Genomic DNA, 27,205 nt, shown 5'->3' with positions numbered 1-27,205 from the left:
TGAGAGAGAGAGAGAGATTGATTGATTGATTGATGAGATTTCATAATTCTTCATAGTTATCATCACTTGAAATACTCTTCGTTAGGGTAGTTATAAACATTTATAAAATCCTCTTATTTTAGTTCAAAAGAGTTTCAAAAGTAAAATTGCAAAAATATTGGTGTCAAGTGCCAAACAAAAGTTTTAGTTAAAAAGATAGTGAGGTTGTATCAATATAATATTATAACAAAGTTTAAGTTCAACCACACAAATCATGGATTGTCTAATATCCTGTAATCTAAATTCAAAGGGTTTATCAACTCACAAGTTAAAGTCAAATTGTTTGTAACCCATATATTCAAAACCAAGCTCTAATTCAAAAGATGCTAATAATGGTTAGCCAAATAAGATCAAGAAAGATCCAACCAATATTCTAAAAAACTCATCATGGCGCGTCATGGCTCCAAGTCTTGTACTTGACATCATACTTTAACAAAATGTTGCTTTAAGCCATATATGTATAAAAATGAATACTAGTAGAAAAATATATATAATTATTAATTATATACAAAATTGTCGCCTTAAGTCACACTTTACAAACGGTGTGGCTCGTCACGGCTAGTAAAAGCTTGAGGCTTTAGATTATCGTCAAGTCACGTCTAACATTATTTAGAACCTTGGATCCAACAATACAATCAAACAAATGGAATAATTCAACAAACCATAATAATAATGCATTATGCATCTCTCTCGTTTCTCAAGTCAATCTCAAGAGTCATTGTGGTTCAAATTTAGGCTGGTATAGTTTAAAAGTTACACCAATAACCCTCCAACTAGGTATCTTATGAACCACCACACAAGGGTACTAGCCTCACTTGTGCATATTCATGATAACCAATAAATCTAATCATTTCAGATCGTCCAAAATGTCAAAAAAAAATCCAAAACAACCAACTTCCCAAATAAACAAAAGGCTTTTCAAAGCAACTTTCTTGCAATGCACAAGAAATATTTATTATAGGCACTTAGCACATCAAGAAAGTTATATAGGCCAAATAAATTAAAAACAACAAAGTATGTATATATATATATATATATATATATATATATATATATATATATATATATATATATATATATGGACATTTACTTCTATACCTTAAAGTTTTTATAGCTTCAAACACCCCCTTTCCCCTTTTAAAATGGTTTGAGAACTTAAATATCACCTATAAGTAACAATTAGTATATCAAAATCCCATTAAGTGCTCCATTAATTCACTTATTAAGTTATTAATTCCAAAACTAAAGTTTTGTTTTTCAAAGCATTCCTAATGTTAAAACATGAACGTAAGTGAAAACGGGGACTTATTTAGATATCGGATGCAAAAATTATAAGGTAAACAAGATTTAGGACAATACATTACTCGACTGAGTCAAATTTGTACATGGATTTGACTTCACCAAGTCAAATATGCACAACCCTAAAACATGCAGAAATGTCTTCCAAACTTCCCTCAGTTGTCCAAATGTGTTATATGAACATCCAACTCATTCCTAACGGTCTTAATTATTTACTTAGGTACTAACTTGTTCCCAACATAAATAGGACTAATTTATTGTCAATTCTTTTGTCTAAAATGATGATTTAATCTCTTTAAATGGATGATAATGACTAGAAGTTTACTTACAATAATAAAAACCTCAAATGAGGCATGAACTCAATAATAAAAATCTTGTTTACAAATGATCACTAAAATACTCCTTAAAAAATCCTTTTTCATTATCAAATGATTCCTCAAGTTCTATAACACATAAAAATTTCATTTTCATCATTCCAAATCATGATTTCAACCAAATCTAAAGTACAAATGTGTTGATCCAAATGTTTAGAAATGACATAAACTCGCATAATTATGGATTATCAACACTTGTGCTAGCTTCACATTGTCATAATGGCTTAACATCAAAACACTTAAATGAGTTCTAGTGACTTAATAACAAGATCAAATCATGGAAGCAGCTTAAACAAAACATAAGTTAACTTAAATCAGCTAAGTGGATCAAACAACACAACCATAAAACAATGGTGGATTCCTTTACATGGAGGAGATTAGAAACATATTATTTGCTTTAAAACAACATTACTTCCATGAAAAGGATATAGAAATAAAGATCCGTCATTGTTGAGTTGTACCATGAAGCTTCCAAAAACCCATTTAAATCATGATTTGAGCATATAATGTTAAAAATGAAAGTATTATAGGGATTAATAAGCTAGATGTAACATCCCGGAATACCGGAAGTAAAGTAGAAGGGCTAAAAGTGTAAGTGTGAGAGGGCAACTCGGCGAGTCCATGAGTGGACTCGACGAGTAGGGTCGCGACTCTGGTCGTGTGCTAAGTGGCCAACTCGGCGAGTCGTCGGCTGGACTCGGCGAGTTGGTGCTGAGTGGAGAAAACCCTAATTTCGGAGGATGAGCCCTATTTAAAGGACATTAAACCCTCTCCTCAGCCTCTTTACCCTCTCTTGAAGTCCAGAAAACCCTAAGACGCGTTTGTGAGTGGATTAAGAGCTTTTGAACCTTGGAGAAGAGATTTTGGAAGAGATCTTGGAGAGTTAAGAGGCTTGGAGCAAGGGGCTTTGCAAGGATTCGGATTTCTCTTCTGTTGGAGCTTTCTTTTGAGGTATTATTTTGTTTCTTGGGCTGTTATTCTTCTAGATTCATCATCTTTGGAGCATTGGGAAATAATAGCTTGTGGTTTTGTGAGTTGGAAGTTAGATCTGAGGTTGCTACCTCAGATCTGGAATGGAGGAGGTCTAGAGAGCATTAAAGTCCCTGTTCTTGAATGGTTGATGAAGCCCTTTTGTCCCAAACCCAAACCCTAGAGTGTAAAATGCTTAGATCTACTTGGATTCACGTAAAGTTTGCCACTTTACGTGATGGATGGCTTGTAGAAGGGTAGATCTATGGTTTAGAGCATATGCATGGCTTGGAAAGCCTTTGTATGGTTTCAGATCTAGGCATACTCGGCGAGTCACAAGGGTGTACTCGGCGAGTTGCATGAAGGTGGGCAGGAACTCGACGAGTTGGAAGAACAACTCGGCAAGTTGGTTGAAGATAGCCTTGGACTCGGCGAGTCTGGTCGCGAGGTCCTAACCTTCTTCTGGTCGAGCCGTGAATCGGCGAGTCAAGGGAGGACTCGGTGAGTTGAGTGCGAGGGGACTCAGAGTTGTTGGACTCGGCGAGTCTCGGGGTGACTCGACGAGTTGAGTCGCGGATCGAGAAGTTCTGAGCATGGGGACTCGACGAGTCATCAGGTTGACTCGGCAAGTAGAGTCAGTCAGAAGGTTGACTTTGACTTTGACTTTGACCAAGGGTTGACTAGTTGACTTCCAGGGGCATATTGGTAATTGTTGGCTTTGTTTTGAGTTCAGTGTTGGTGTCGGCTAGTGGTGGAGATCGTGCCAGTGGTCGGAGCATCTTGGTTTTATCTTTTCAGTCGGCAGTTGCGAGGTGAGTTATCCTCACTATATCGACAAGGTCTACGGCACCAAGGTCGGCCCTTTATCGGATTGTGATTCGGGTATCGTTGATATGTTTTGTTGTGCTATGTTTGCATCCGGTAGTTAGGATGGTATATGTTAGAGACCTGGTTAAGGTCGGTATCTTGGTATATAGGATGATGCTATGCTAGTGACCGGTTAGGTCGGTATCCTGGTTAGGATGATGCTATGCTATGTGATCTGTTAGATCAGTTTGATTGGATATGATTTGTTATATGATTGAAGGTTTATGTGCACATGGTTGTTGGACTGGGGTTGGGTTGAGGCGAGTCCTGCTTTGTGCTGTAGGCCAACATACCCAGGGCGGACCGGTTATCCCGAAGGCCCAGCAAGCGGTCCGGATAGGCTGTAGGCCCCGAGAGGGCGGACCAGACGTGCCGAGGCTCGGAGAGTGGACCAGGCCGACTGAAGGCCCAGTACGGGCGGACCAGTCATACTGTAGACTCAAGGAGTGGACTAGGTGGATTGAAGGCCCGGTGCGGGCGGACCAATCACACTATAGACTCGATGTATGTGGCTAGACTCGGAGGGTGGACCAGGTGGACTGAAGGCCCAGTGCGGGCGGACCAGTCACACAGCAGACCCGAAGTGCATGGTTGTTCTATGTTCTGTTATGATATGGCATGTTATGCATGTATGGTATATGTGGTTGGTATTTTGGGGATATCTCACTAAGCTTTCGGGCTTACGGTTGTGGTTTAATGTTTTTCAGGTTCTTCAGGAGACCGTGGCAAGGCAAAGGCGTGATCGTACCGCTCCTCATGATTATGTTTTGTGATGTGATTCTGGGAATACTCTGAAATAATTGTATTGAAAATCTTTTTGTAATAAATTTATGAAATCGTGTTGTTTTTGAAAAGTTTAAATTGGTTGGAATTTTATGGTCGTTACAAGTTGGTATCAGAGCCTTGGTTTGAGTGAATTGGAGGAACATTCGTGTGAATCCAGTCTCAAATCGAGGAGGGTTTTCAAAAGAGAATTTAAAATGGTTTTCAAAATGAGTAAAGGAGGACGCGGAGGTACGATCAGCCGGAGCCAGTAAGTAACCCCAAAATACCATACATGATATTTGTTTTTGAGCTTTGATAGAACAGCATGCTAGTACTAGGCTAGGGATCTTCATGATTTCATGATAATGTTGCCTAATTTATGATGCCTGTTAGCCTAGGGTTTACTTGTGGGAGAATTTAAAATTCTTTTTTTAAATATTATTTTCGGAACTTGAATTAAATAAAAAAAATAAAAAAAAATCCGTTTTTTTTTTTAAATACGTGAAATATTCTAATAGAATATTACACTGTACATATTCTAAAAAATAATTTTAAAATGCAAAATAAATAGAAAAATCCAAAAATTCTTTTTTTAAATATTATTTTCGGAACTTGAATTAACTAAAAAAAGTAAAAAAAAAAAAAAAATGCGTCTCACGATCTCACAAAATATAAGTGGTCTCAAATGAACCTAACCCTATATATATATATATATATATATATATATATATATATATATATATATATATATATATATATATATATATACATATATATATATATAGTTAGGTTCATATATAAACACTATATATTGTGTGATTGTATAACCAATTTTTGACCAATCATTTAAAAAAGATATGATACTAATTAACATATAAATCAATAAATGTATTTTCAGTTATAATCTTATAATTATTGTAACTCATTTCATTTAACTTCACTCCTATAATTTTGGTAAGTAGTTTAAATTGAATTCTTTAATATATGTATCAAGAAAGTTGGTGACTAAAACTCAGATATAATGTCGAATCAAATGCTCATTCTTTCAGAATTCATATAAAGAATATATTAGTTTATTGCATATTCTTCAAGATTATGTTACATACTATAACATATTTTTATTTGTAAAAATAATATTTTTCTATTCTTCAAGAATTTTGAGTTGGTCTATAGGTTTGGTGAATCTATATAAAAAGAATATTATATATACTTTAAAAAAATATGTTATAAAATATTAATGGATCGTTCTTAAAGAATGATTTTTTGTCTCATATATCTCACTAGTTTTATGACAGGAGTTCACAAATATTTATTAGTCAATGCATTCTTAAAAAATGAAATAAGTTTCAAGTAAATTCTTGATTTTTAAAAAATCAAACCGTCAAATTCTTTAATTTTATACTTTCTAAACTTTGTATAAAAACATTTTGTTAATAGTTTTTAAAACTAATAGTGAAATCGTCTAATTATTATCGAAAGAAATATATTATCAAACTAAGTAATTTTTAAAGAATGAAATCTATTTTGTTTTTTGTGATTATCGTGTAAAAAAATATTGCACATTTTCCAATACGTGATTTTCTGTGATTTGGTTTTAAAAATAATAATATGGATTTTGTTAATATATTTGACTTAGTTTCCTAAAATATATTTACTTCTCTTTTATCTCATTTAATAAAATGTCATAATTACTCTTTAATAACCTTAGAATTAATTGATTGTAATTATATAGTAATTGTTATCCTACATTAATATAATGCACCCTAAAATCATAGTTATTAATTTTTTTTAATCCAATGATCATAGTTTGGTCACACATTCACACAATATTTAGAATTCACATTTAATCCTAACTCTCTCTCTCTCTCTCTCTCTCTCTCTCTCTCTCTCTCTCTCTCTCTCTCTCTCTCTCTCTCTCTCTCTCTCTCTCTCTCTCTATATATATATATATATATATATATATATATATATATATATATATATATATATATTAAATTTGGAAAGTCCTCTCTTTATTCATTCATTATGCCCAAAGTCAACATGGACACAGAAGTTTGTTTGTGTTCCCCACATCTAACAACTAAACGAACAATACCATATTTGTGAAACCCAAAGCCAATAACTATTTCTTATGACATAGTTAAACAATATGTTAGTTGATGTGATGAGTTATATCTTTCTCCAACAATTCATCTCATCATATTCTATTTCATTGTTGAATGGTAGATATTGTATTTTACCCGACCATAGCTATCTCTTTGTTATCGTCTTTATCGTCTTCATAACCAATTTCCACTTGAGATTTGGTCGTCTCAAGTAATAAATAATAAAAAATAAAAAACAAAAAAAAAAAAAATCAAAGTCTTCAACACAAAATTTGTTGAAGAATCATATTTGCTAGTGATTAGGGCTTAGGCCCAAACCCTTTAGGGTTTAGATTACGGCTCTTATGTAACATTATTTATATGAGGTTTAACGTCACTATTTATCAATAAAAACAATATATTATCTTACATGGTATCGATTAAAACCTTACTTCTGACCATAACCCGTTACTGCCGCCCTCCACCTCCGGCGACCTTCTCTAATAGTCGTCGGAGGTGCCGTCATATGTTCCTTATTTTTTTGTTTCTTCTCTTCTTCGTCTAAATAATAAAACAGTCAGATGGCACCAAACCAAAGCCCTTTCATCAGGGGCGGACGCAGGAATTAGTGGTAGGGGTTGCACAATTTTTTTTCCGGTCAAATATAATATAAAACATTAAAAACAAAATTCCGGTCAAACATGATATAAAACATCTAATACAATTTTTTTATGGTTAAACATAATATAACAACGATCTATTAGAATTTAAATTTGTCATCTTCATGCAGACATCTTTTGAAACCGCTCCATTACTTTTACATTCTCAACTTTTGCAAGTGCTTTGGTCTCAACATTACAAAGCAATGCGTCGTTCAAAAATTCATCGTCAATTTTGTTACGCAAGTCGGTCTTCAAGAGCTTCATCTTTGAAAAACATCTTTCTACACTTGCGGTCGCTACGGGTAATATCAAAGCCAACTTTAAAAGCTTATAAACCAAAGGATAAGATCGATGCTTCCCCGTACTAACCATCAAACGAGAAAGGTCGGAAATTCGTTTCAAACTAGTGAAGCGTTCATCTTTGATGCAAGAGTGATAAAATATTTCAAGTTGTCCTTTGGTAAAAATAAAAGAAAATAATAAAAAAAATAATAAAAAAAACAAGTTGCTTTCACCTTTCTTGTTTGATGGTTAGTACGAGGATTGATTGATTGGTGATTGGTATTTAGGAGCATTATTCACCACTTTCATTAGGATTAGGTCTTTGTCTTTTGGTAAAAAAAATTCACTTAGTTTAACCTATAAAAACATAACAATTACAGATAATCAAACAATGACTTCAATAAAACAAGCTGCTTTCACCTAATCAAACAATAAATTTAATAAAAACATAACAATTACACCTAATCAAACAATCAATTCAATAAAAACATAGCAATATAACCTAAGCAAACAATATAACTTCAATAAAACAAATCAATTTCACCCAAGTCAATCAATATCTTCAAAAAAAAATATCAATTTCAAATATCTAAATGAATTGATAGTAAAACTTACTTGTTTCATTGTAGTGTAGGGCTTTGATGTTTGAACTTTGAAGTGGATTTTGTTATTTGTTAACCAATAAACCAAAACAATAGAAGTTGAAAGAAGACAGAAGTTGATCGATACTTGCTTCAAGTCTTCAAGAGAACGATAGATTGAGACATTGAGTGATTGAGTATTGTTGAAATCGATCAATGATTGTGATGGATCCAACACTGAAATCGATCAAGGATGAAGGATTGTGAGTTCACGAGTCGGACAGGCGACAGTAGCCAAGGCACGATCGAAGGAATTTTGGACGCAGGATCAAGAAGTCAAGTAGTCGATGTCGATTCTGTAATCGTAATCTTTTTTTTCCTTGTACCGATAATACACAATTAAACACTCAATTAATTAGGATTGGGCTATGTTTTTTACAAGTAATTAACCCAATTGCTAATTTATCCAATTAAGTTTTATTTTGGTATTAGACAATAATTGATTAAAACATTGGGCATTTGGGCTCGTTATTATTTTTTTTTCGTCTGGTAATTCCCCATAGAGTGACAATATTTTTTTTTATGTAGTTGCACAAAAAAAATTTAGTAGTTGCACGATTTTTTTACGTAGTGGCACAATAGGTAAAAATTTAAAAAAAAAAAAACAAAATTTTTTCTACTACGTGCGCGGAAGCTAGGTGTTGCCAGTGCCACACCAGGCACCTATCTAGGACCGCCCCTGCCGCTCATCGGCTTCTTCTACTGCCTCGTCTACTTCTGCCTCCTTCTCGGTTGGCCACTTCTTCAGAGTTATTTTCCGATTCAGCCTCTTCTGATGTTGTCGCTGCCTCTCTCCGATGGCACCTTCTTTGCCGGGCAGCCTCTGATCTGTAGTCGTTTTTTCTCTATCAACATTGCAGTCGTCTATCTCGCTAGAATTGGCTCCGTCCGCCGCAGCTCGAGCCTTCTTTCTTTCTAGCTGCCTTTCTTCGGACCCCTCTGTCACTGGTTGCACGATCATTATTGTCGTCGTCACTCTTCTCTTCTTACACAAAGGAACCGTTGTTGGTCGTCGCTTCTTCTCTCTCCTTCTCCGACAAGCAGTTGTTATCCGTCATCGTTAGACCTCTGCCACCGTCGTTGACGATGTCTTCATTTATGTTATGTTTTATGTTTTTATTATTCCAGTTTAATCGTCCCCTCCCGATCATACTGTGAGGAGATGTTAGTGATTAGGGTTTAGGCGCAAGCCCTTTAGGGTTTAGATTGGGTCTGTTATGCAACCTTATTTATATGAGGTTTAACCTCAGTATTTGTCAATAAAAACAATCTATTATCTTACAATATTTGCACCTATTGTTGGCTTTTGTTTTGAAATCATCTTCCACCACATCTTATAATACATCATCCACGTACTCAACGAGAAGAAAATACGTTTTGTTAGGTTTTGATGTTAATTGTGAAAAAGAGGAAGAAATGTGAAGCTCTAACCCCTTAAAAACCCTAGAAAATTACTCATAATCCATGTAAACGTTTGTAAGGGCACGGGTAATTCACGGTAACTGTGTGATAACCCGAAATTGAATAAATTGCCCGTTTTCATGTCCTACTATGTTAAAAATGTATGGCTAAATCGTAAATAAGTCCAACATATATAGATATATTTTTTTCAAAGGGTTTCATAAAAGTTAACGATGTATTAATGAGACCCACAAACAAGCTAAATGAAAACAGTTCACCATAGTCAAGGTATATTAAGGTTTTTGGTTTGTTGACGTGACAATAATATCATAAAACAGCTTAGCAGAAAAGCTTTTTCTATTTCTATTGTAGATGCTCTTAAATACGAACTCCAATTCAAAAACAAAAACAAAAACAATTTCAAGAAACACCATTCCATTTTGGCTTTAAACACATGAAAAACACCAAAACCAACCCAAAATTTGATTAAAACACTATTTCACTAACCACTACCAAAATGACCCCTAAACACATGATGATATAGTATCAGTACTTGGTAGCATCATGATATGTACAACAACCTCCTTCAACATTTTCCCTAACCATACAAACCAAACCAAACCAACTCCTTTCAAGTTTCAACATATCACAATTACGCTCTTAACCCAAACACATAAATAAATAAATACATTTGATCCAACTCTTTTTCATTTTGTTTCAAGTTTCAAGATGAAATTGGTTCATAAGGGTATGATAACCACGGGTGTTTCAAAGCTTCTGTTGCTGAAGGCCGTTTCTTTGGATTAATTTCAAGCAAATGAGACACAAAATCTATAAACCCTTGATCACCCATTGGTAACCGATGCCTTAATGATGTCTTCTTTGGAATCAGATATTCCAATCTGTTTGTATCCTGAATACAAACACAAACCATAAAGCATCATGTATACAAAGACTATTAGAATTATATATTTTAGATTAAATTACTAAAACCGTCCCTATGATTTGGTTAAAATTGCACATTTGGTCCCTAACTTTTTTTTGCATTCGGATCGACCTTGTGGTTTGATTTTATTGCGTTTTCCGTCCCTATGGTTTGGTCAAAATTGCATATTTGGTCCTTAACTTTATGTATGTAAGGGACGAAAAACGCAATAAAATCAAACCACGGGGACTATCCGAGTGCAAAAAAAAAGTTAGGAACCAAACATGTAATTTTGACCAAACCATAGGGACCATTTCAGTAATTTACTCTATATTTTAAAGTGTACCTGGTTGCGATCATAAAGCATGTGGTTTTTTGAAAAATATTTATACGTATCTCGCCCTTTGACCAACATGTCTTGGTCAATGGGATTAATAATTCCAATCACTCTAGCAAGCAAAGTAGCAGGGGAATCATTCTGGAATAGAACCTACAAAAAATAAATAAATAAATAAATAAATTATTCCACTTTGGTAATTTGAATACTTTATAAATTATTTAAAAGAAACTTACATTTCCAGTACAAAGTTCAGCTAAGATGCATCCAAGGGACCAAATATCAATCTTTTTATCATATGAAAGTCCCAAAATAACCTCGGGTGCACGATATGACCTGGATTGAACATAAGAACAAAGATGATCTGTTTCAAAACAGCTGCTTCCAAGATCAATCACCTTCACTTCACATCTACTGTAGCTTTTCACCAAAATATTCTCAGGCTTTAAATCACAATGTATTAAGCCAAGACCATGTAAAAACTGAAGCGCCTCTAAACACTGGATCGTTATCGACTGCAAAAAAAATGTTATTTTTTTAGTTTTTTATCATAAAAAGAAAAAGGGGTGAAATGGAAACAAAACAAAACCTGTAATCTTGGCATTGTGAAGTAAACCTCTCCTCCGGATTCTCTATTGAATTTATGGAATTCGTATAAGTTTGCCTTGAGAAGTTCACAAACGATTAATAAATGCTCCTGAAAGTATATATATATATAAACAAGTTAATAATACAAAAAGGAAAAATCAAATTTATAAAAAATAGAGTTATGAATTTGACTTACTCGGTAGTAAAAGTAATCATAAAGTCTGAGAAGGTGGTATTTGTCACCGGGATCATTTTTGTTGATATATTTTAGAAGCTTTATCTCATCAAGACTTTGGTCAAAAAAGTCTTTGTTGTTTTTTATTATTTTCACACAAACATCCATGCCAGTGTGAAGATCATGTGCTTGAATAGCTTTGCTGAATGCAGCAGAACCAAGATACTCTGTAACATGATACCTACCAGCTATCACAGAATTTAAAACTACATGGAAATTCTTGTCCTCTTCAAATCCAGTTCTGAGAAAAAAACAAAAATCGAGGGTAAAGTGGTAATTTTTAGATGCAAGAGAAGACAATAAAAATTAAATAAGACAATAAGACATACCTGTTTTTTCTGTGAACAATTTTGAGGTTGAAGATTTCGTAGTCTTCCTCTTGAGCTTTTATCTGGTTCACTTGCTCTTGGACAGCAGCTGCTTCTTCATCTTCCAATAATGCCCCTGGATCGTCTTCTTTAGAATTGGTTTCTTTCTTAGCAACACGGGCATTTTCGGCATAACCGTAATTTGAGAAAGTGGAAGGGCTCGAATTTGCTGAACCTACAGCATCTTGATCATCTTCTTCTTCTTCTTCTTCCCTTGAACTCTTAACAGGTGATGAACTACTGCTTTTTCGTCTCCATGGAGGGGCGAAATCGTCATTTCCCATTAAAGTATGCAATCGATTATCAGTTTCCTCGCTTTTGTTTATCCAGAAAGCTTTATTAGAAGCAGCCACCGGCTGCCCGTCTCTAGGTGGTGGAAAAGAAAATCCACTGTTTGTCGTGTTTTTTGTCAAAACTACAGGTTTATCATGATGAAATGACGGTTTTACCCTTTTGTCTTTCGTAGATTTGTCAATATATTTCTTCTCGGAATCATGTGATGAAATACCAACATCATTATCACTACCAAAATCTGCAACATCACTGTTGATTCCAACACCAATTGATCTCACAGAACCATGTTGTTCTTCATCTACACAAAGATCATCCAACAGGGGCATTTTAGTCTTTTCCAAGACTTGCCCTTCACTTAACATGATAAGCTCATTTGTTTGTGTCACAAACCCTTTCCACACAGGCTCTGCACGCATCAAATTCAACTCCTCTTCATCCATGAGCTCCCCATCATACTGAGCAATAACTGGATCCATACTTTTTGAATGAAAAAATTGGTCACCTGATAAATATGAATCCTCATCAGCAAACGACTGATTGTCATCTTCGTTTTTTTCTGGAGATATTTCTTGTGGGTCCCGATTGTTTTCATGATCTGTTTTCTTTTCATTGTCACTTGGGTAGTCAATTTCATGAGCTAGAAACCAGGTTTCATCTTCAATTGGTTGTCTCATGTAGCCAACATCATCATCATCATCATACTCATCTGAATCCCAATAGTCATTTGGGTAATCAATGGATTCACTCATTCCATCACCAATTGTTGCAAAACCAGATACTAAATCAGAAGTGTCCTCAGTGATTCCCTGGCTTACAGAAAACCAATTGCCACCTGGAGGCCTTTTTCCACCTAAATCATTAAAGGAGTAGAAGGTAAGATCAAATAACATCCCTACTTCCCTAGTTACATCTTGAACAGCATAGCTTTTAACAAAAAATAAAAATCATACATATAGTTATATAATATATACTAGTGAGTACTGACCTGAAGAGCTTATTTCTTGACCAATAGGAACATCAAGAAATGAGCCTATAAGAAAACTAGTATCAGCATTAATAGTCTTTGAACAAGGCCCATCACGTTGATACTTCTCCTCCCAAGTTATATTTGATGCTTTCTCATCTGACTTGAGTTTGACAGGTGGCAACCTAGGTAATTCTTCCTTATGTTTCTCTGAGATAACTGGAAAACTCAACCCACCAAAAGCTTTTGATTCATTATTCCCTTGAGTTGTTGAAAAATACAAAGATTTTCCAACCTCGTCCACTTGCTCTTTGATTGCTGCCCTAATGTTGTTGTCAACACCCCGTTTTCTATCTTCTTTTTCTCCTATACCTGAATTAGCATCATAACTAGTTGATGCAGCTCCCTTGGGGAATGGAAACACTGTTTTAACAGAACAATCTTTCCATACATCTGATGAACTATATTTAATTTCATCAGTTCTTGACCAAGGGTTGTCCATAACTCTATCTTTATCAGCTAATTCAGATGGATGAATCTTTGATTGAGAAGAAACCAGATACTCTTTTGCATCATTTGCTCTGATTGAAGCAGCATCATTTTGGTAGAGATCAACCGATCCATTACTGGAATTAAACTTTCTTGAATATAAATCAATCACAGTTTCTTCTGAATTATTAGATAACATATAATTTTTATCCCTTGTTCCAATTGACTCTCCCGCTTTACTTTGCTCTTCAACAAAGGCAACATTTTTCCATTTACTATCTGATCCATTCCTTGTTATTTCCTTCACAACAAGCTCCTCTTTTGATACTTCATCACTCACACCAGGTTTTGACCTACTGTCTTCATCTACTAACTTCCCTCCTATGTCCTTCCCTTCAAGCTTAAGACCTTGCATAAACCCATTTAAATCAGTCTGGTTACCTATCTCAGAGCGCAATGCAGCCTCAGCTTTAGCAAACTTATTACTTCGCAGAAATTCAAGTATGACGTTCACTGAGCTTGAGTCTGCCATGTCAGAACTGTAATAGACAAGCAAAAAAAACCCTAATATTAAAGCCAGGAAGATCAAAGAAGAAAGAAAACGAACATAACTTGACAAAACAATATTCCGCAATTCGTGTACTTCATCAAGACCTGTTCAAACTCAAATGCAAGTTTCAGCAAGCGTCAACACGCGGCTCAACTACAAATTCCTGTCAAAAAAATCAACGCTACACTTCGTTTTCGAATGTCACGCTTGCTTCTCAACTTCAAAACGAAGAAAAAAAAAACTCAGTGCGTTGATGATTTTGACAGACAGATTAAAAGTTCGGATCGAATCTCGATCAAATTTGCATTTCAAATTACTAGGTCTGCCATCGAAAACGAAGCGCGGCTCCTTTTTAGGAACCTTGGGAGTAACTAAACAGAATTTTTGGAAAAAAAAATACTCAATTTCAAACGTCGCATTGTAGCCTAGTTAGATGTAACTTCCAGTGAGTTTTTTCCGATTTCTACTGTATTGTTACATACAATAAAAACAACTCATGTAATATGAACTGTAAAGTATCACGAATTTTACCTAAATCCGCATATAGCATGCGCCGAAACGTAAGTTTTCTGTGCAGATCTTCTTCTAAATCCCCAATAACCTTCTTGTTTTTGCTGCTTTCAGATTTAAGCCTCTTTAAAATTGAAATCTCCGCTTGAAGTCTCGGATGGAGAGTTAAGGAAGAGAATGAAGAAGTGAAAGTTTGAGCTTCAGTGATTAGCAATGGCGGAAGAGAGATGACCTGGACTGGGCAGAATTTTAGAGCATTTACTCCATTAGCGAACTCTATGGTGTTTCTTCATTTGTGTAATTGGGTATATTTCCCCATAGCCTACTTCCCAAACGCGGACGAATTTTTTACTTTAGACCCTCAAGTATGTAAAATTATCACATAGACTCCCCACACATTGTGTAAAGTCTTTTCGGCCTTCTTTTTTGGTGGAGTTTTTCATGAGAAAAACTTAAAACGAAAAAACTTGTTATATAGATGGTTTAAAATGAATAAACTTGTGAGAGTTTTTTGCAATTTATTTTTTTATAGATTGTTTTATAAAAAATTTATTTACAGTTGATTGAAAATATATGTGAGCTTATCTAAAACTCATGATAAGAATTTAGGGGGTGTTTGAATAAATAGTTTTTAGCTTATTAGTTTATTGTTTATTTGCTTAATGTGGTGAGAATAAGCATTTTTTTAAAATGTGTTTGGATTAGCTTATTGCGGTGGGAATAAATAATAAACAATAAGCATTTAAGTGTTTGGCAAAATAAAACAGCTTATATGAGTAAAATGACCAATAAGCAATAAGCATTCCCCTCCTTGCTTATTAAAATCAGCTAATTTTGTTTATTCCTACCGCAATAAACTGATTTTTAAAGACTCCTATCCAAACACTTAAATTTGCTTATTGCAGTGAGATTAAGCAATAAGCAATAAGCAGTCTATTTTTTTCTCTATCCAAACACCCCCTTAATAAATAACATAGGTATTTTTGAAAAAATTTATGGTTTGAAAAAACAAATACAATAATGTTTTCGAATTTCATGAGATTTTTTGTTCGGAAAAATCACAAAAACTTTTGTTGTAGTTGCTTTTAACGTGTTTATACTTTATAACTTTGGCCAAACATATAACTTCTTCAATCATTTTTTAATAGCTAAATATTCTAATTTCGGACGGTCTTGTCGTATTTTTATTGGACACGACACAATATTTTTTTATATAACACGAAGATGACACGATACAACGTTGTGCTTTGCTTTACTGACACAATAAAAAACATGATAAACACGAAAAATATAAAATAAACATATAGTTTATTTAACTCATCATGAATCATACAAAAATATAAACACAATAAAAAAATGTTTTGGTTAGGTTTATTTGATGAAAGATAAACATGAAGCATTTGAAAAGTTCAAATTGTTTCAAAGTAAAGTTGAAAATCAACTCAACACGACAATCAAAATTTTTCGTTCGGATAGAAGTGGCGAGTACTTGAACCAAGAGTTCCAATATCATCTTAGAAGTCGCAGAATAATCTCACAGCTTACTCCATCCAAAACACCACAACTTAATGGTGTGTCTGAGAGAAGAGATCAGGCTTACTTGATATGGTTCGATCTATGATGAGCATAAGTACTCTTCCTTTATCACTTTGGAGTTATGTCTTACTCACCGCAACCTGTATCTTGAATATGGCACCATCTAAGAAGGTAGACAAAACACCATATGAGATTTGGTATGGAAAAGCTTCACCTTTATCTTATTTGAAGGTTTTGGGTAGTGAAGCATATGTTAGACAGGAAACTTCAAGCAGACTCAAACTTAGATATACCAAATGCATCTTTGTAGGATACCCCAAAGATTGTTTAGGATATTACTTCTACGTCCCTAGTGAGAATAAGATCTTTATTTCATGAAAAGTTGAATTCATAGAAAACAAGTTTCAAATGGATGAAGAAATTATTGTTCTTCAACCTACGCAAACACAAAGCGTTCACAGATCTGGTAGGACTCGTCAAGAACCTGAGAGATATGGATTTCTCATTGATGAGTGCTTCATGATGATGAATGCTGATGAGCCCATCAGCCATCAATATGCAATGGCTGATCCTAAATCTGAAAATTGGGTTGAAGCCATAAACGCAGAGATGCAATCCATGAGAGAAAACTGTAACACCGAAAATTTTCAAACAAATTTTTCAATTTTAAATTACCAACGTCACATATAACAATTCACAAAATCTTGAGTGTCGATGTCATAACGTATTTCGAAATATTTTTCAAAAGTAATTATCAAAATCCAGGATCCTCATTCATGACTTTTTTCTCTTGTGTGAACAATCGAGTCGCCACCTTCCCGCGATCCTAATAAGAACCTAAAACACATATCACATAACACAGTAAGCACGCATGCTTAGTGAGTTCCCCAAAATACCATGTACATACAATTAGCCACTCAAGGCTATAACTCTACGAGACCTTCTAGTCAATATGTCTCAGGGGCCTTCCGGTCCCACAATCCTGGTAGACCTTCCGATCCTACTCATGATGACATTCCGGTCCTACTCTGCCGACCTTTCGGTCCGTACCATATTGACCTTCAGGTCCATACCCTATTGACCTTCCGGTCCATATCACACTACTCATAACATATCATAACACATACCTATTACCAGGATGACCTTCCGGTCCATACCATACTACTCATAACATATCATAACACATACATATCACATCGAAACATATATCACATACTCCTCATAACACATAAGACCTTCTGGTCACACATAATTACCACTCTTGGTAAGGTATAGTGAGAAGACTCACCTTGAAAGCAACCAAGTGACAGCCTCGCACTCAGAAATCTCGACCTAGCTTCCTCCTAACACATAGGATAAACATCTCTTAGCCATACTTACTCATACTCAAATGCACCCTATGATATTCTCTTTCTTTGTCTAACTCTTGAAGTGGGTAAAAGACGATTTTACCCCTCCATGGCTTCCATCACACATGGTTGACCCAACCCTAGAGTCAATCGTAGTCAAATTTGAGTCCACAGTCTAGATCTGACCTGACTCGGCGAGTGCACCCTTGTGACTCGTCGAGTCCACTCACTTTCTACGAAGTTTCGCAAAGATTCAGATCAACTCATCGAGTTGACCCGTCGAGTTAGTATGCGATTCAGCTTAACCAGGAAAACCCTAACTGACTCGTCGAGTCGGCTCATGGACTCGGCGAGTCTATCCAGCCCTTTTCTCATTCAAACGATTTCACTCAGATCTATCACTCTAAACTATAGATATATCATCTAAAGGCTCAATAATCACGTAAAGCTTCAATCTTTACGTTCATGCATGATGTTATTGCTTAAAAATGTCATTACATGCCCTCCATAAAAGATTTAGCACATCAACCCTCATTTGGACAACTAAAGTTGGGACATCTAGTCTTCAAGGACCTCACAAGGTTTAGATATGAGCTTTCCATCCTCAGATCATGTCTCGATTAGCTCATAGGCACAAAAGAAGGGGAGTAAAATCCTAAAACTCCCAAGATCGTGAAATCTAACCAAAATAGATGAAAAGGATGCAAGTTTATACCTTCCACAGCAGTTCCACGTGAAGAAATGCTAGATCCACAGCCCCCATCTCGCTTCTTGCTTGAATCATGCTTTTTTCCCTCCATAAGACCCACTAAATTACTTGATTTCATCATAAGAACTCTCTCATGGCTCCAATGGCGATTTAGGGCTTCTCACAGGAGGTATGAGGTGCACTTAAGGTCATAAGTTCCCTTAAATAGGCCCAACCCCGGAAACTTAGGGTTTTCTCTGCCCAGAGCCTACTCGGCGAGTCTGTCCTTGGACTCGTCGAGTCTGCTCATTAAATCCACGTGATCACCTCGACGTGACTCGGCGAGTCAGACCTTCGACTCGTCGAGTCCCTCCTAAATCCTCAATAATTGAAACGCAAACTATCATACCCGGAATTCTGGATGTTACAAAAACCAAGTTTGGGATTTGTTTGAGCTTCCTCCCCATTATAAGACTGTTAGGAGTAAGTAAGTCTTCAAGAAGAAGATTGACATTAATGAAAATATACACACATTCAAAGCAAGACTTGTTGCAAAAGGATTCACTAAAACTCAAGGAGTTGATTATGATGAAACCTTTTCAGCAGTCGCTATGATTAAATCTATTAGGATACTATTTGTCATAGTCGCATATTATGACTATGAGATATTGCAAATGGATATTAAAACCTCTTTTCTAAATGGTCACTTAGAAGAATATGTGTATATGGTTTAACATGAAGGTTTTGTTGATATATAGCATCCTAATAAAGTGTGTAAGCTCAAGATATGCATTTGTGGGTTAAAAAATCATCACGAAACTGGAATCAACATTTTGACGATGAAATCACAAAGTATGGTTTTATCATAAACAAAGATGAATCTTGCATTTACATGAAAAATAGTGGGAGCTCGGTGACCTTCCTGTTTCTATATGTAGATGACATACTTATCATTGGAAATCACATTCCGGCTTTACAAGATATAAAGTCTTAGCCTGTAAAGTGCTTTTCAATGAAGGATCTAGGTGAGTAAACATACATTCTTGGTATTAAAATCTACAAAGATAGATCTAAATGATTATTAGAGTTAAGCCGAAGTACATACATTGGCAAAATCTTGAAGCGATTTAATATGGATAACTCTAAGAGAGGATATGTACCAATGAGACATGGCACAATACTAAGTTCGTCTCAATAACCTAGCACAAAGACTAAGGTATACAAGATGAAAGATGTTTCATATGTTTCGATAGTTGAATCCATCATGCATGCTATGAAGTGTACTAGACCTTATGTTGTGTGTTCTATGAACATGACAAATAAGTATTAACAAAATATAGGAGAAAGTCATTAAATGGGTGTTGTTAATGTATCCCTCTAGGTATACATTAAAGATAACATAACTACTATCTTTAGGACGACCTAGTTAACGGTCGCTACCCAGCCTAGCACCTGACTCGGACCCTCACCCTCATGGTCTCGCACTAGGATCTTGGTACTTGGCTCTCTCGCGCCCAGGTCCAATTCCAGACGACAATCTCCGGTCTATGATAAGCCAAAACATAGTTGGTCACTTCCCAGAGCGACAAGTGTGCCGCTCAAAGCGTTATCCATTGTGCTTCTGCACCAATAGCATGCAACCTCTAGTAGTGCACGATCCACCAAAAGGACTTGTAACACCCCGTTTATTTAACAAATAAATAAACAAATACATGATCAAATAATAGCCCTAAAATCAATAATTGTATAGCAAGGTGTTGTTCTCGAGGATCTAATTGTCTCGATTTTAGAAGTCGGGGGTTAGAAGTGTAAGTTCCGGATTGGTTTCGTAAATAGTTATGAAGGTAGGGACTACTTGGTAAATTATTGGGACTTAATTTGAAGAGATTTTGGAGACTTAGGGGCTGAATGGTAACATATGGACTTTAATTGAAAATAATTTGTAAATGAGGGGTTGTTAGGTAACTGTTGGACTTAAAATGAAAGGAATTATAGGAGCAGGGGTGTAACGGGTAGATATGGGAGCTATTTCGAAAAGATTTTCATGGAGAGGGACCATTCCTGCCATTATGGAATGAGGTTTGATAGGACACCGGGTATTTAACTGTTCCATTGCCCTCAAACCCTAACCCTAATTGAACACAATCAGCCGCCACCTCCTTCTTCACCTCCGGTCGCCGCCGCCACCATATGATCCCTCCTCAGCCGCCGTTTGCATCATCGAGCCTGACACAAGAACTAACTAGATGAAAAGTATTTGCCTACAAAGCGAATCTAATGATCCTCGTTGCCTTGACGTTGCTGATCAGTTTATCTCTCTCGTCTTGAGGAACATCCTTCACATCAAGAAGCAACTTGTCACAACTAGCATTTTTAGCTAGGAAATTTTGTTTTCATGTAAACATCAACTATTCTAAGACTTGTACTCTAAGTGGATATCATACTCTAAGCCCAATCAAAATCATCTAATTGAATCAAAACTCTTGAGATAAGTTCAAAATCTAATACAATACATCTCACATATTCAACTATGGGTTGCAAACCCTATAAATCCCAGCCCAAGTTAATATGGAATAGGATCCTCTTATTGGGCCTAATGGACCCATAAACATTTAAGTTGTCTATTTTGGGGCCAAGAAAACCCTAATTAGGTTCTAATTTGGACCCAATTCATGAAACTATAACATTTCAGGTCATTTGGGCCCAAAACGATTTAATGAGCCCTAATGGGCCATAAACTCAAGTTCTTTTATCTTATTGGGCCGTGAACCCTCATAAGGGCCCAATAGGCCGAGAACCATCCAATTGGGCCTCATAATAACGAAATCAAACACTAAAGGCCCAAACCACTTCTCCTTTCTTATCCTCTTTCTCCCTCTCGGCTCAACAAAAAAAAAAAAGAGAAAACTTCATGGAATTAAGAGGTGACACCTCACTATTATTTAGTGGTAACCCAAGTGATTAACCCACATGTTTCTAGGTGTAATCCATCATGTATTATCCATTTTTGAGTCTCTCTCTTTTTCCTCTTTACTTATAGCCGAGAGCACCACACACCCACACACATTTCCATTTTCAAACACTCCAAAAATCCTCTCAAGAACTTACTCTTCTCCTCAAAAATTTCATGAGTTGTGGGTGTATTTCAAAGAGCTTTCATCAAGTCTTTCACACTCTTGAACCATCTAAGTTCGAAAAGTTCTCAAGGAGCTTGCTAGGGTCGAGATCTTCTCTCATCTTCACCAAAAACCGAATCCAAACCTCAATGTGAGTTCATACCCCTTCTTTTTTATTTTCATAATGTTTTGGGGGAGAATACAAGCTGTGTTGTGTAGATCTATGTGTGTATGCATGATTTGTGTGTTTTCATGATATATGTTATGATATGTGTCTTACTTTTGGAGTTTTACTTGAACTTGAAGTTTAGCACTTGGATCTTCATAAAACCTTGAGAAAAGTATGTGTTATCTCATATATTATGTGACATCCCCAAATTTCACGGCCAGAAAAGACCGGTTTGTTTATGTTTTGTTTTAAAATCAAAGTAATCGTTTAAAGAAAACGGCTGCGGAATTTGTTCCCGAAACAAAATGTGATAAGAATTTATCAAAGCATTTCTTTAAAGAAATGTATTTTCATTAAATAACAAAATCTTGGGATGTCATGTTCCGATACAGTCCAAAAGCATAAACAGTATAAAATAGACCTTACAACAGTTATTTATAACTATTGATCTATAATCCAAAATCGCTTATCATGTCAACCAACTTATGCTCTTGTGCCACTACATGTTCCCGAAACAAAATGTGATAAGAATTTATCAAAGCATTTCTTTAAAGAAATGTATTTTCATTAAATAACAAAATCTTGGGATGTCATGTTCCGATACAGTCCAAAAGCATAAACAGTATAAAATAGACCTTACAACAGTTATTTATAATATTGATCTATAATCCAAAATCGCTTATCATGTCAACCAACTTATGCTCTTGTGCCACTACATGTGATACAAAGAAAATTGAGTGGGTCGGGCTTGGGAGCCTATTAAGCATATAGGGTTTTCAAACCACAATATTATATCATATATATATTTTATGATTCACAAACTCATACAACTTCACCATATATAAGCAACTCTTACCCCACCCCGTCGATCCCCCACAACGACGTGATCTATACTCTCATATCTAAATTTTACCTCCTTACCTAATCCATACTCCCAAACTAATAACAAATAACTATGTCTTAATCCGTAGCTACCAAAGTTTTTTTGTCGTTTATCGACATTATCATTTTCGAGACCCTTCTCGCAATACATGTCAATGGGTTTTTAGAGTACACTGGTGAACATTAAGTTCACAACACCTACAAGTTGCGAGCTTGCTAGTGTTCCACTGGACTGTCTAGAATAGTCCGTGGTTGTCATCCTTACTCTGCTGAATGACTGGGCCATCGCTTGGGTAAAGGTTTCGCTCATTTTTCACCTGTCACCCTCATCTCAAGATCTATATCACCTTTTATCTCATTATCTAACTCATCTTTTATCACACACCAACTATCTCATCTACCCGTGTTCTACCCAACATATTTGTAGATATAAAATACATATACAGTTTAACTCATTTAAAAATTATATAAAACATCCAGTCCAAACTTATCTCAAATAAACAACAATATATAAACACGTAGCACGTATTTCATAGCAAATACTTTATATTTATATGTTAGAAGAAAGGGACTACACACTTACACAAAACATATACTTAATACATTCAAATAATACTTGTATTAAAATTGTGTTTATGAAAGTGACTATACAATCACATGATAAGACGATGATCGGACAACACCTCGTCTCTTAAAACAATCGTTTCCGATAAATCCGGGATGTTTTCTTGAAAACCGGGCTTCTCGCGGGCAGAGTTTTGGCTTGGAAACTTTACTTCTTGGGATCCTCGGGGCTTCGGGACTTGCTTCGGGTCTCGCGAATGATATCGGGGCTTCGGGGTATAACTTGCGCGCAAAATGAGGCAATAACAAGTGAGAGAGAAGAATTTGAGCACTAAAACTCGGCAGCCCACGACATCTATTTATAGGGGCTGATCCCTGCGATTACGTTGGACGTAACTTCAGAGTATGTTGGGCATACTCCCTTTACAAGCAGTAAGTTGGGCGTACATCGAGTACGTTGGGCGTACTAAGTGGATCAGACTGAATGCGTCACTGCTTACGGACCTGTAGCACTCGAGTGGTGGATTAGGGCGACGTGGCCCAATCCAGACCATGAACCATGAGTACGTTGGGCGTACTCCGCATTTCCAAACTTCTAAAATTAATATCTTTCGCATACGAGCTCCGTTTTTGACGTTCTTTATATCCACGTTTTGGTGAGACTATGTTCTACAACTTTCATTTAGACTCCGTCGGCTAATTTTGAATTTATTTTTATAATTATATTTTTAACATGACGGGACATGAAAAGTCCGTTAAAAATTCATAACTTCTTCATATGACGTCCGTTTTCGTCTGTCTTTTCACTGTTAGACTACTATCGACGAGATATTCGATTCTCGTTTAGATTGTTTCAACTAACAATCACTCAATCTAAAATTCAAGTTTCAGGTTGCATACTGCTAAGTCGAAACTTAGAAAAATCATAACTTCCTCATACGAAGTCAGATTTAGACGTTCTTTATATGGACACTCTCAGTTTAACGTATTCTAAGACTTTCGTTTAGATCACTAAGGCTAAATATCGCTCTTTCGTAAATTCACTATTTACGTCGCGCGGTGTCGTGCCGATTCTGTCGCGAAACTTCGACAGGTCATAATTTCTTCGTTATAACTTGGATTTCAGCATTCTTTATATGTACGGAATCCTTGTAACATAAACTACAACTTAGTTAATATTAATCCTTCTAAATAATCTTCCATCAAAAAGTCATTTTTGATGCTTATCGTCTCTAACTTGACTAGCCCAGATCTACGGGCATTACATATTACATGTAAACTTGTAGATCTGGGATTTATACACTTAAACTAGCAAAAATAAGTGTTGTGTACAAACATGGATAACTTAAACTCAAAAATCAGCCTTTGACAGAAAAGTTTTGGTCTAGTTTTGGACTCTTTTGACCACCTTAATCGTAATATTTTTTCAAAAATGTTTTATATGAAATAAGTTTAGGTTTATACCTTAAAAATGACTACCCTCACGTTTCCATACAATTTTTCTACAATTTTTGGCGAATTTTACGAAACTGCCTATCATACTTGAAATAATCTCGGACCAACCTGTGAAGGTGAGCAATTTCACACTGGTTTGAGGTCATTAAAAATTATGGGAAAAATTGTGAACAAAGTAGACAAAATTTTCAAACTTCCAGAGTTTACGGATCCAAAATTCGACATACGATGATTTTTATACAAGTTTTCTAACAACAGGGACTGAAAAACCAAAAACCAGAAATTTGTTTTTAACTCACTAAAAGTATTTAGACTTGTGTTGGATGCAAGTCTTGGTCTTTGAAAGGCCCTAAAATGTTATTTTTACTAAAATTGGGCCTTAAGTGTAAATTTTTGGCTTAATGGGCCAAGAGTGTCATTTTTACAAAAAGTGGGCATTTTATATCATTTTAGTAAATAATTGAGCTAAAACTAGCAATATTATAACAAAAGGGCTAATTAGGTCATTTTCATTTTTATTCGGCCTTAGTGACCCATTAATATGTTTGATAGGTCCTGAATACTATTTATTTGTTTATTAGGCTTCGCTGACCCATTTACATGCGCGACGGACCTTGGATACTATTTGCGTGCTATTTGGACCTATAAATACCTTACATGTGAAATGGGCCTTAGTTGTCATTTTACATATATTTTGGGCCCATGTTATATTATCTCATTTCTTTCGGGCCTGAAAATGACTCCCGCATTCAGTGAGACTCAGTGGTCCGCAAACATGGTTCATTGGGCCCGAAAAGAGTTTATATGTTTCTCTTCGCGTAAAATTCGATTAAGGATCTAGTGAAACATGTCGGTTGACATCTATTGAGTGTACGATCGTAGCTTGTAGTTATAATTAGAGTCTCTTGGAGGGAGAACGAGGTTTTGTGTATAGATCTATACGGGGATGACACCCCACACCTGAGCTGTTCGCTACAGTTAAACTACATCAGTCTAGGGTGACGACAACCTTATTCTATTTTCCATCGGCGTCCTTAAACGCCAAGACAGGCGAAATTGTCATTATTTAGTATGGTTATAACGATCCACTTAGAGGAATTAACATTATGAAATTTACGTGAGACCATCCTTTCTTTTCTTCTTTTGATTACTCGGATACATACTCGCACTGGTACTCAACCTTGGGGGTTGTTATGACAACATTCTCTTTTACAGACAACATATGGTTGTCTGGGGGCATTCTATTTACATTCTCTTTATGTTTTTTGCATTATCTTGATACAATCTAATAACATTAACACACATGCATTATTACAAGATCTAACACAAACATACTAAACTATTTTCAGAAAATATAGGATTTTCTGGTGGTTACAAAGTTATACAAATCTTTTTCTCAAACATGCTTATGAACTCACCAACATTTTTATGTTGATATTTTTAAATTAACTTGTATTCTCAGGAAACCGTTAAAGCAGGTTGGGCAGAACAAACTAATGGATATTTTGTCGTATTTTGTTTCATCGTACTTTAACTATTTTGGCATGTAATATTCAAACACAATACTCGATGTAAACAATGTACGTTGTTATATTACATGTGTGATGATGATGATGATGATGTTATGTTTCAATTGTATACTATGTGATGATACTACAAGGATAAAGTCACGTGCATTCCCTCGGACGTTTCCGCCGTCTAGTTCGCGGGTGTGACACAATTGGTTGTATTCCTTCTGAGTTTTGATGGTCCTTTTGGTTTCAGTGTGAACAAATGGACCTACAGTAATGGCTTCCCATATCAAATAACCATTGTCTTCTGAACCTAGAACATAATCTTCAAAGTGGAGCGCCCAAACTTCATATTCAAAAGGAAAGAGAATCGGGGTCCTTGTTGTAGATCCAATACTGATTGGAGGGAGAGTGGGGTTTTATGTATAGATCTATACGGGGATGACACCCCACACTTGAGTTGTTCGTTACAGTTAGACTACACCAGTCTAGGGTGATGACAACCTTATTCTATTTTCCGTCGGCGTCCTTAAACGCCAAGACAGGCGAAATTGTCATTATTTAGTATGGTTATAACGACTCACTTAGAGGAATTAACATTATGAAATTTACGGGAGACCATCCTTTCTTTTCTTCTTTTGATTACTCGGATACATACTTGCACTGGTACTCGACCTTGGGGGTTGGTATGACAGCATTCTCTTTTACAGACAACATAGGGATGTCTGGGGGCATTCTATTTACATTCTCTTTACGTTTTCCGCATTATCTTGATACAATCTAATAACATTAATACACATGCATTACTACAAGATCTGACACAAACATACTAAACTGTTTTAAAAAAATATAGGATTTTCTGGTGGTTACAAAGTTATACAAATCTTTTTCTCAAACATGCTTATGAACTCACCAACATTTTTATGTTGATCTTTTTAAATTAACTTGTAGTCTCAGGAAACCGTTAAAGCAAGTTGGGCAGAACAAACTAATGAATATTTTGTTTCATCGTACTTTAACTATTTTGGCATGTAATATTCAAACACAATACTCGGTGTAAAAAATGTATGTTGTTATATTACATGTTTGATGATGATGATGATGTTATGTTTCAATTATATACTATGTGATGATACTACACGGATGAAGTCGCGTGCAATCCCTCAGAGGTTTCCGCCGTCTGGTTCACAGGTGTGACACAATTGGTTGTATTCCTTCTGAGTTTTGATGGTCCTTTTGGTTTTAGTTTGAACGAATGGACCTAAAGTAATGGCTTCCCATATCAAATAACC

General features: G+C 35.6%; 1 protein-coding gene across 2 annotated transcripts; it reads right to left on the bottom strand.

Annotated features, from left to right (window-relative positions):
• Positions 1-9,843: 9,843 nt before the first annotated feature.
• On the bottom strand, positions 9,844-14,938 carry LOC111912317 (uncharacterized). 2 transcript variants are annotated; one of them, XM_023908138.3, is made up of 9 exons: positions 14,665-14,938; positions 14,238-14,351; positions 13,116-14,122; positions 11,798-12,980; positions 11,430-11,709; positions 11,235-11,342; positions 10,882-11,160; positions 10,655-10,798; positions 9,844-10,296 (listed from the first exon to the last, which is right to left on the bottom strand). In XM_023908138.3, the coding sequence occupies exons 3-9, from the start codon at positions 14,113-14,115 to the stop codon at positions 10,108-10,110; spliced, it is 3,183 nt and encodes a 1,060-aa protein (XP_023763906.1). In that variant the 5' UTR covers positions 14,116-14,122; positions 14,238-14,351; positions 14,665-14,938; the 3' UTR covers positions 9,844-10,107. The 2 variants fall into 2 exon arrangements, with proteins under 2 accessions (XP_023763906.1, XP_023763844.1); XM_023908076.3 differs by lacking the exon at positions 14,238-14,351.
• Positions 14,939-27,205: the final 12,267 nt, after the last annotated feature.

Source organism: Lactuca sativa, chromosome 9 (genome assembly GCF_002870075.4).
Source record: "Lactuca sativa cultivar Salinas chromosome 9, Lsat_Salinas_v11, whole genome shotgun sequence".
In the NCBI taxonomy this organism is placed as follows: domain Eukaryota; kingdom Viridiplantae; phylum Streptophyta; class Magnoliopsida; order Asterales; family Asteraceae; genus Lactuca; species Lactuca sativa.
This window is presented reverse-complemented; position numbering and strand designations above follow the sequence as displayed.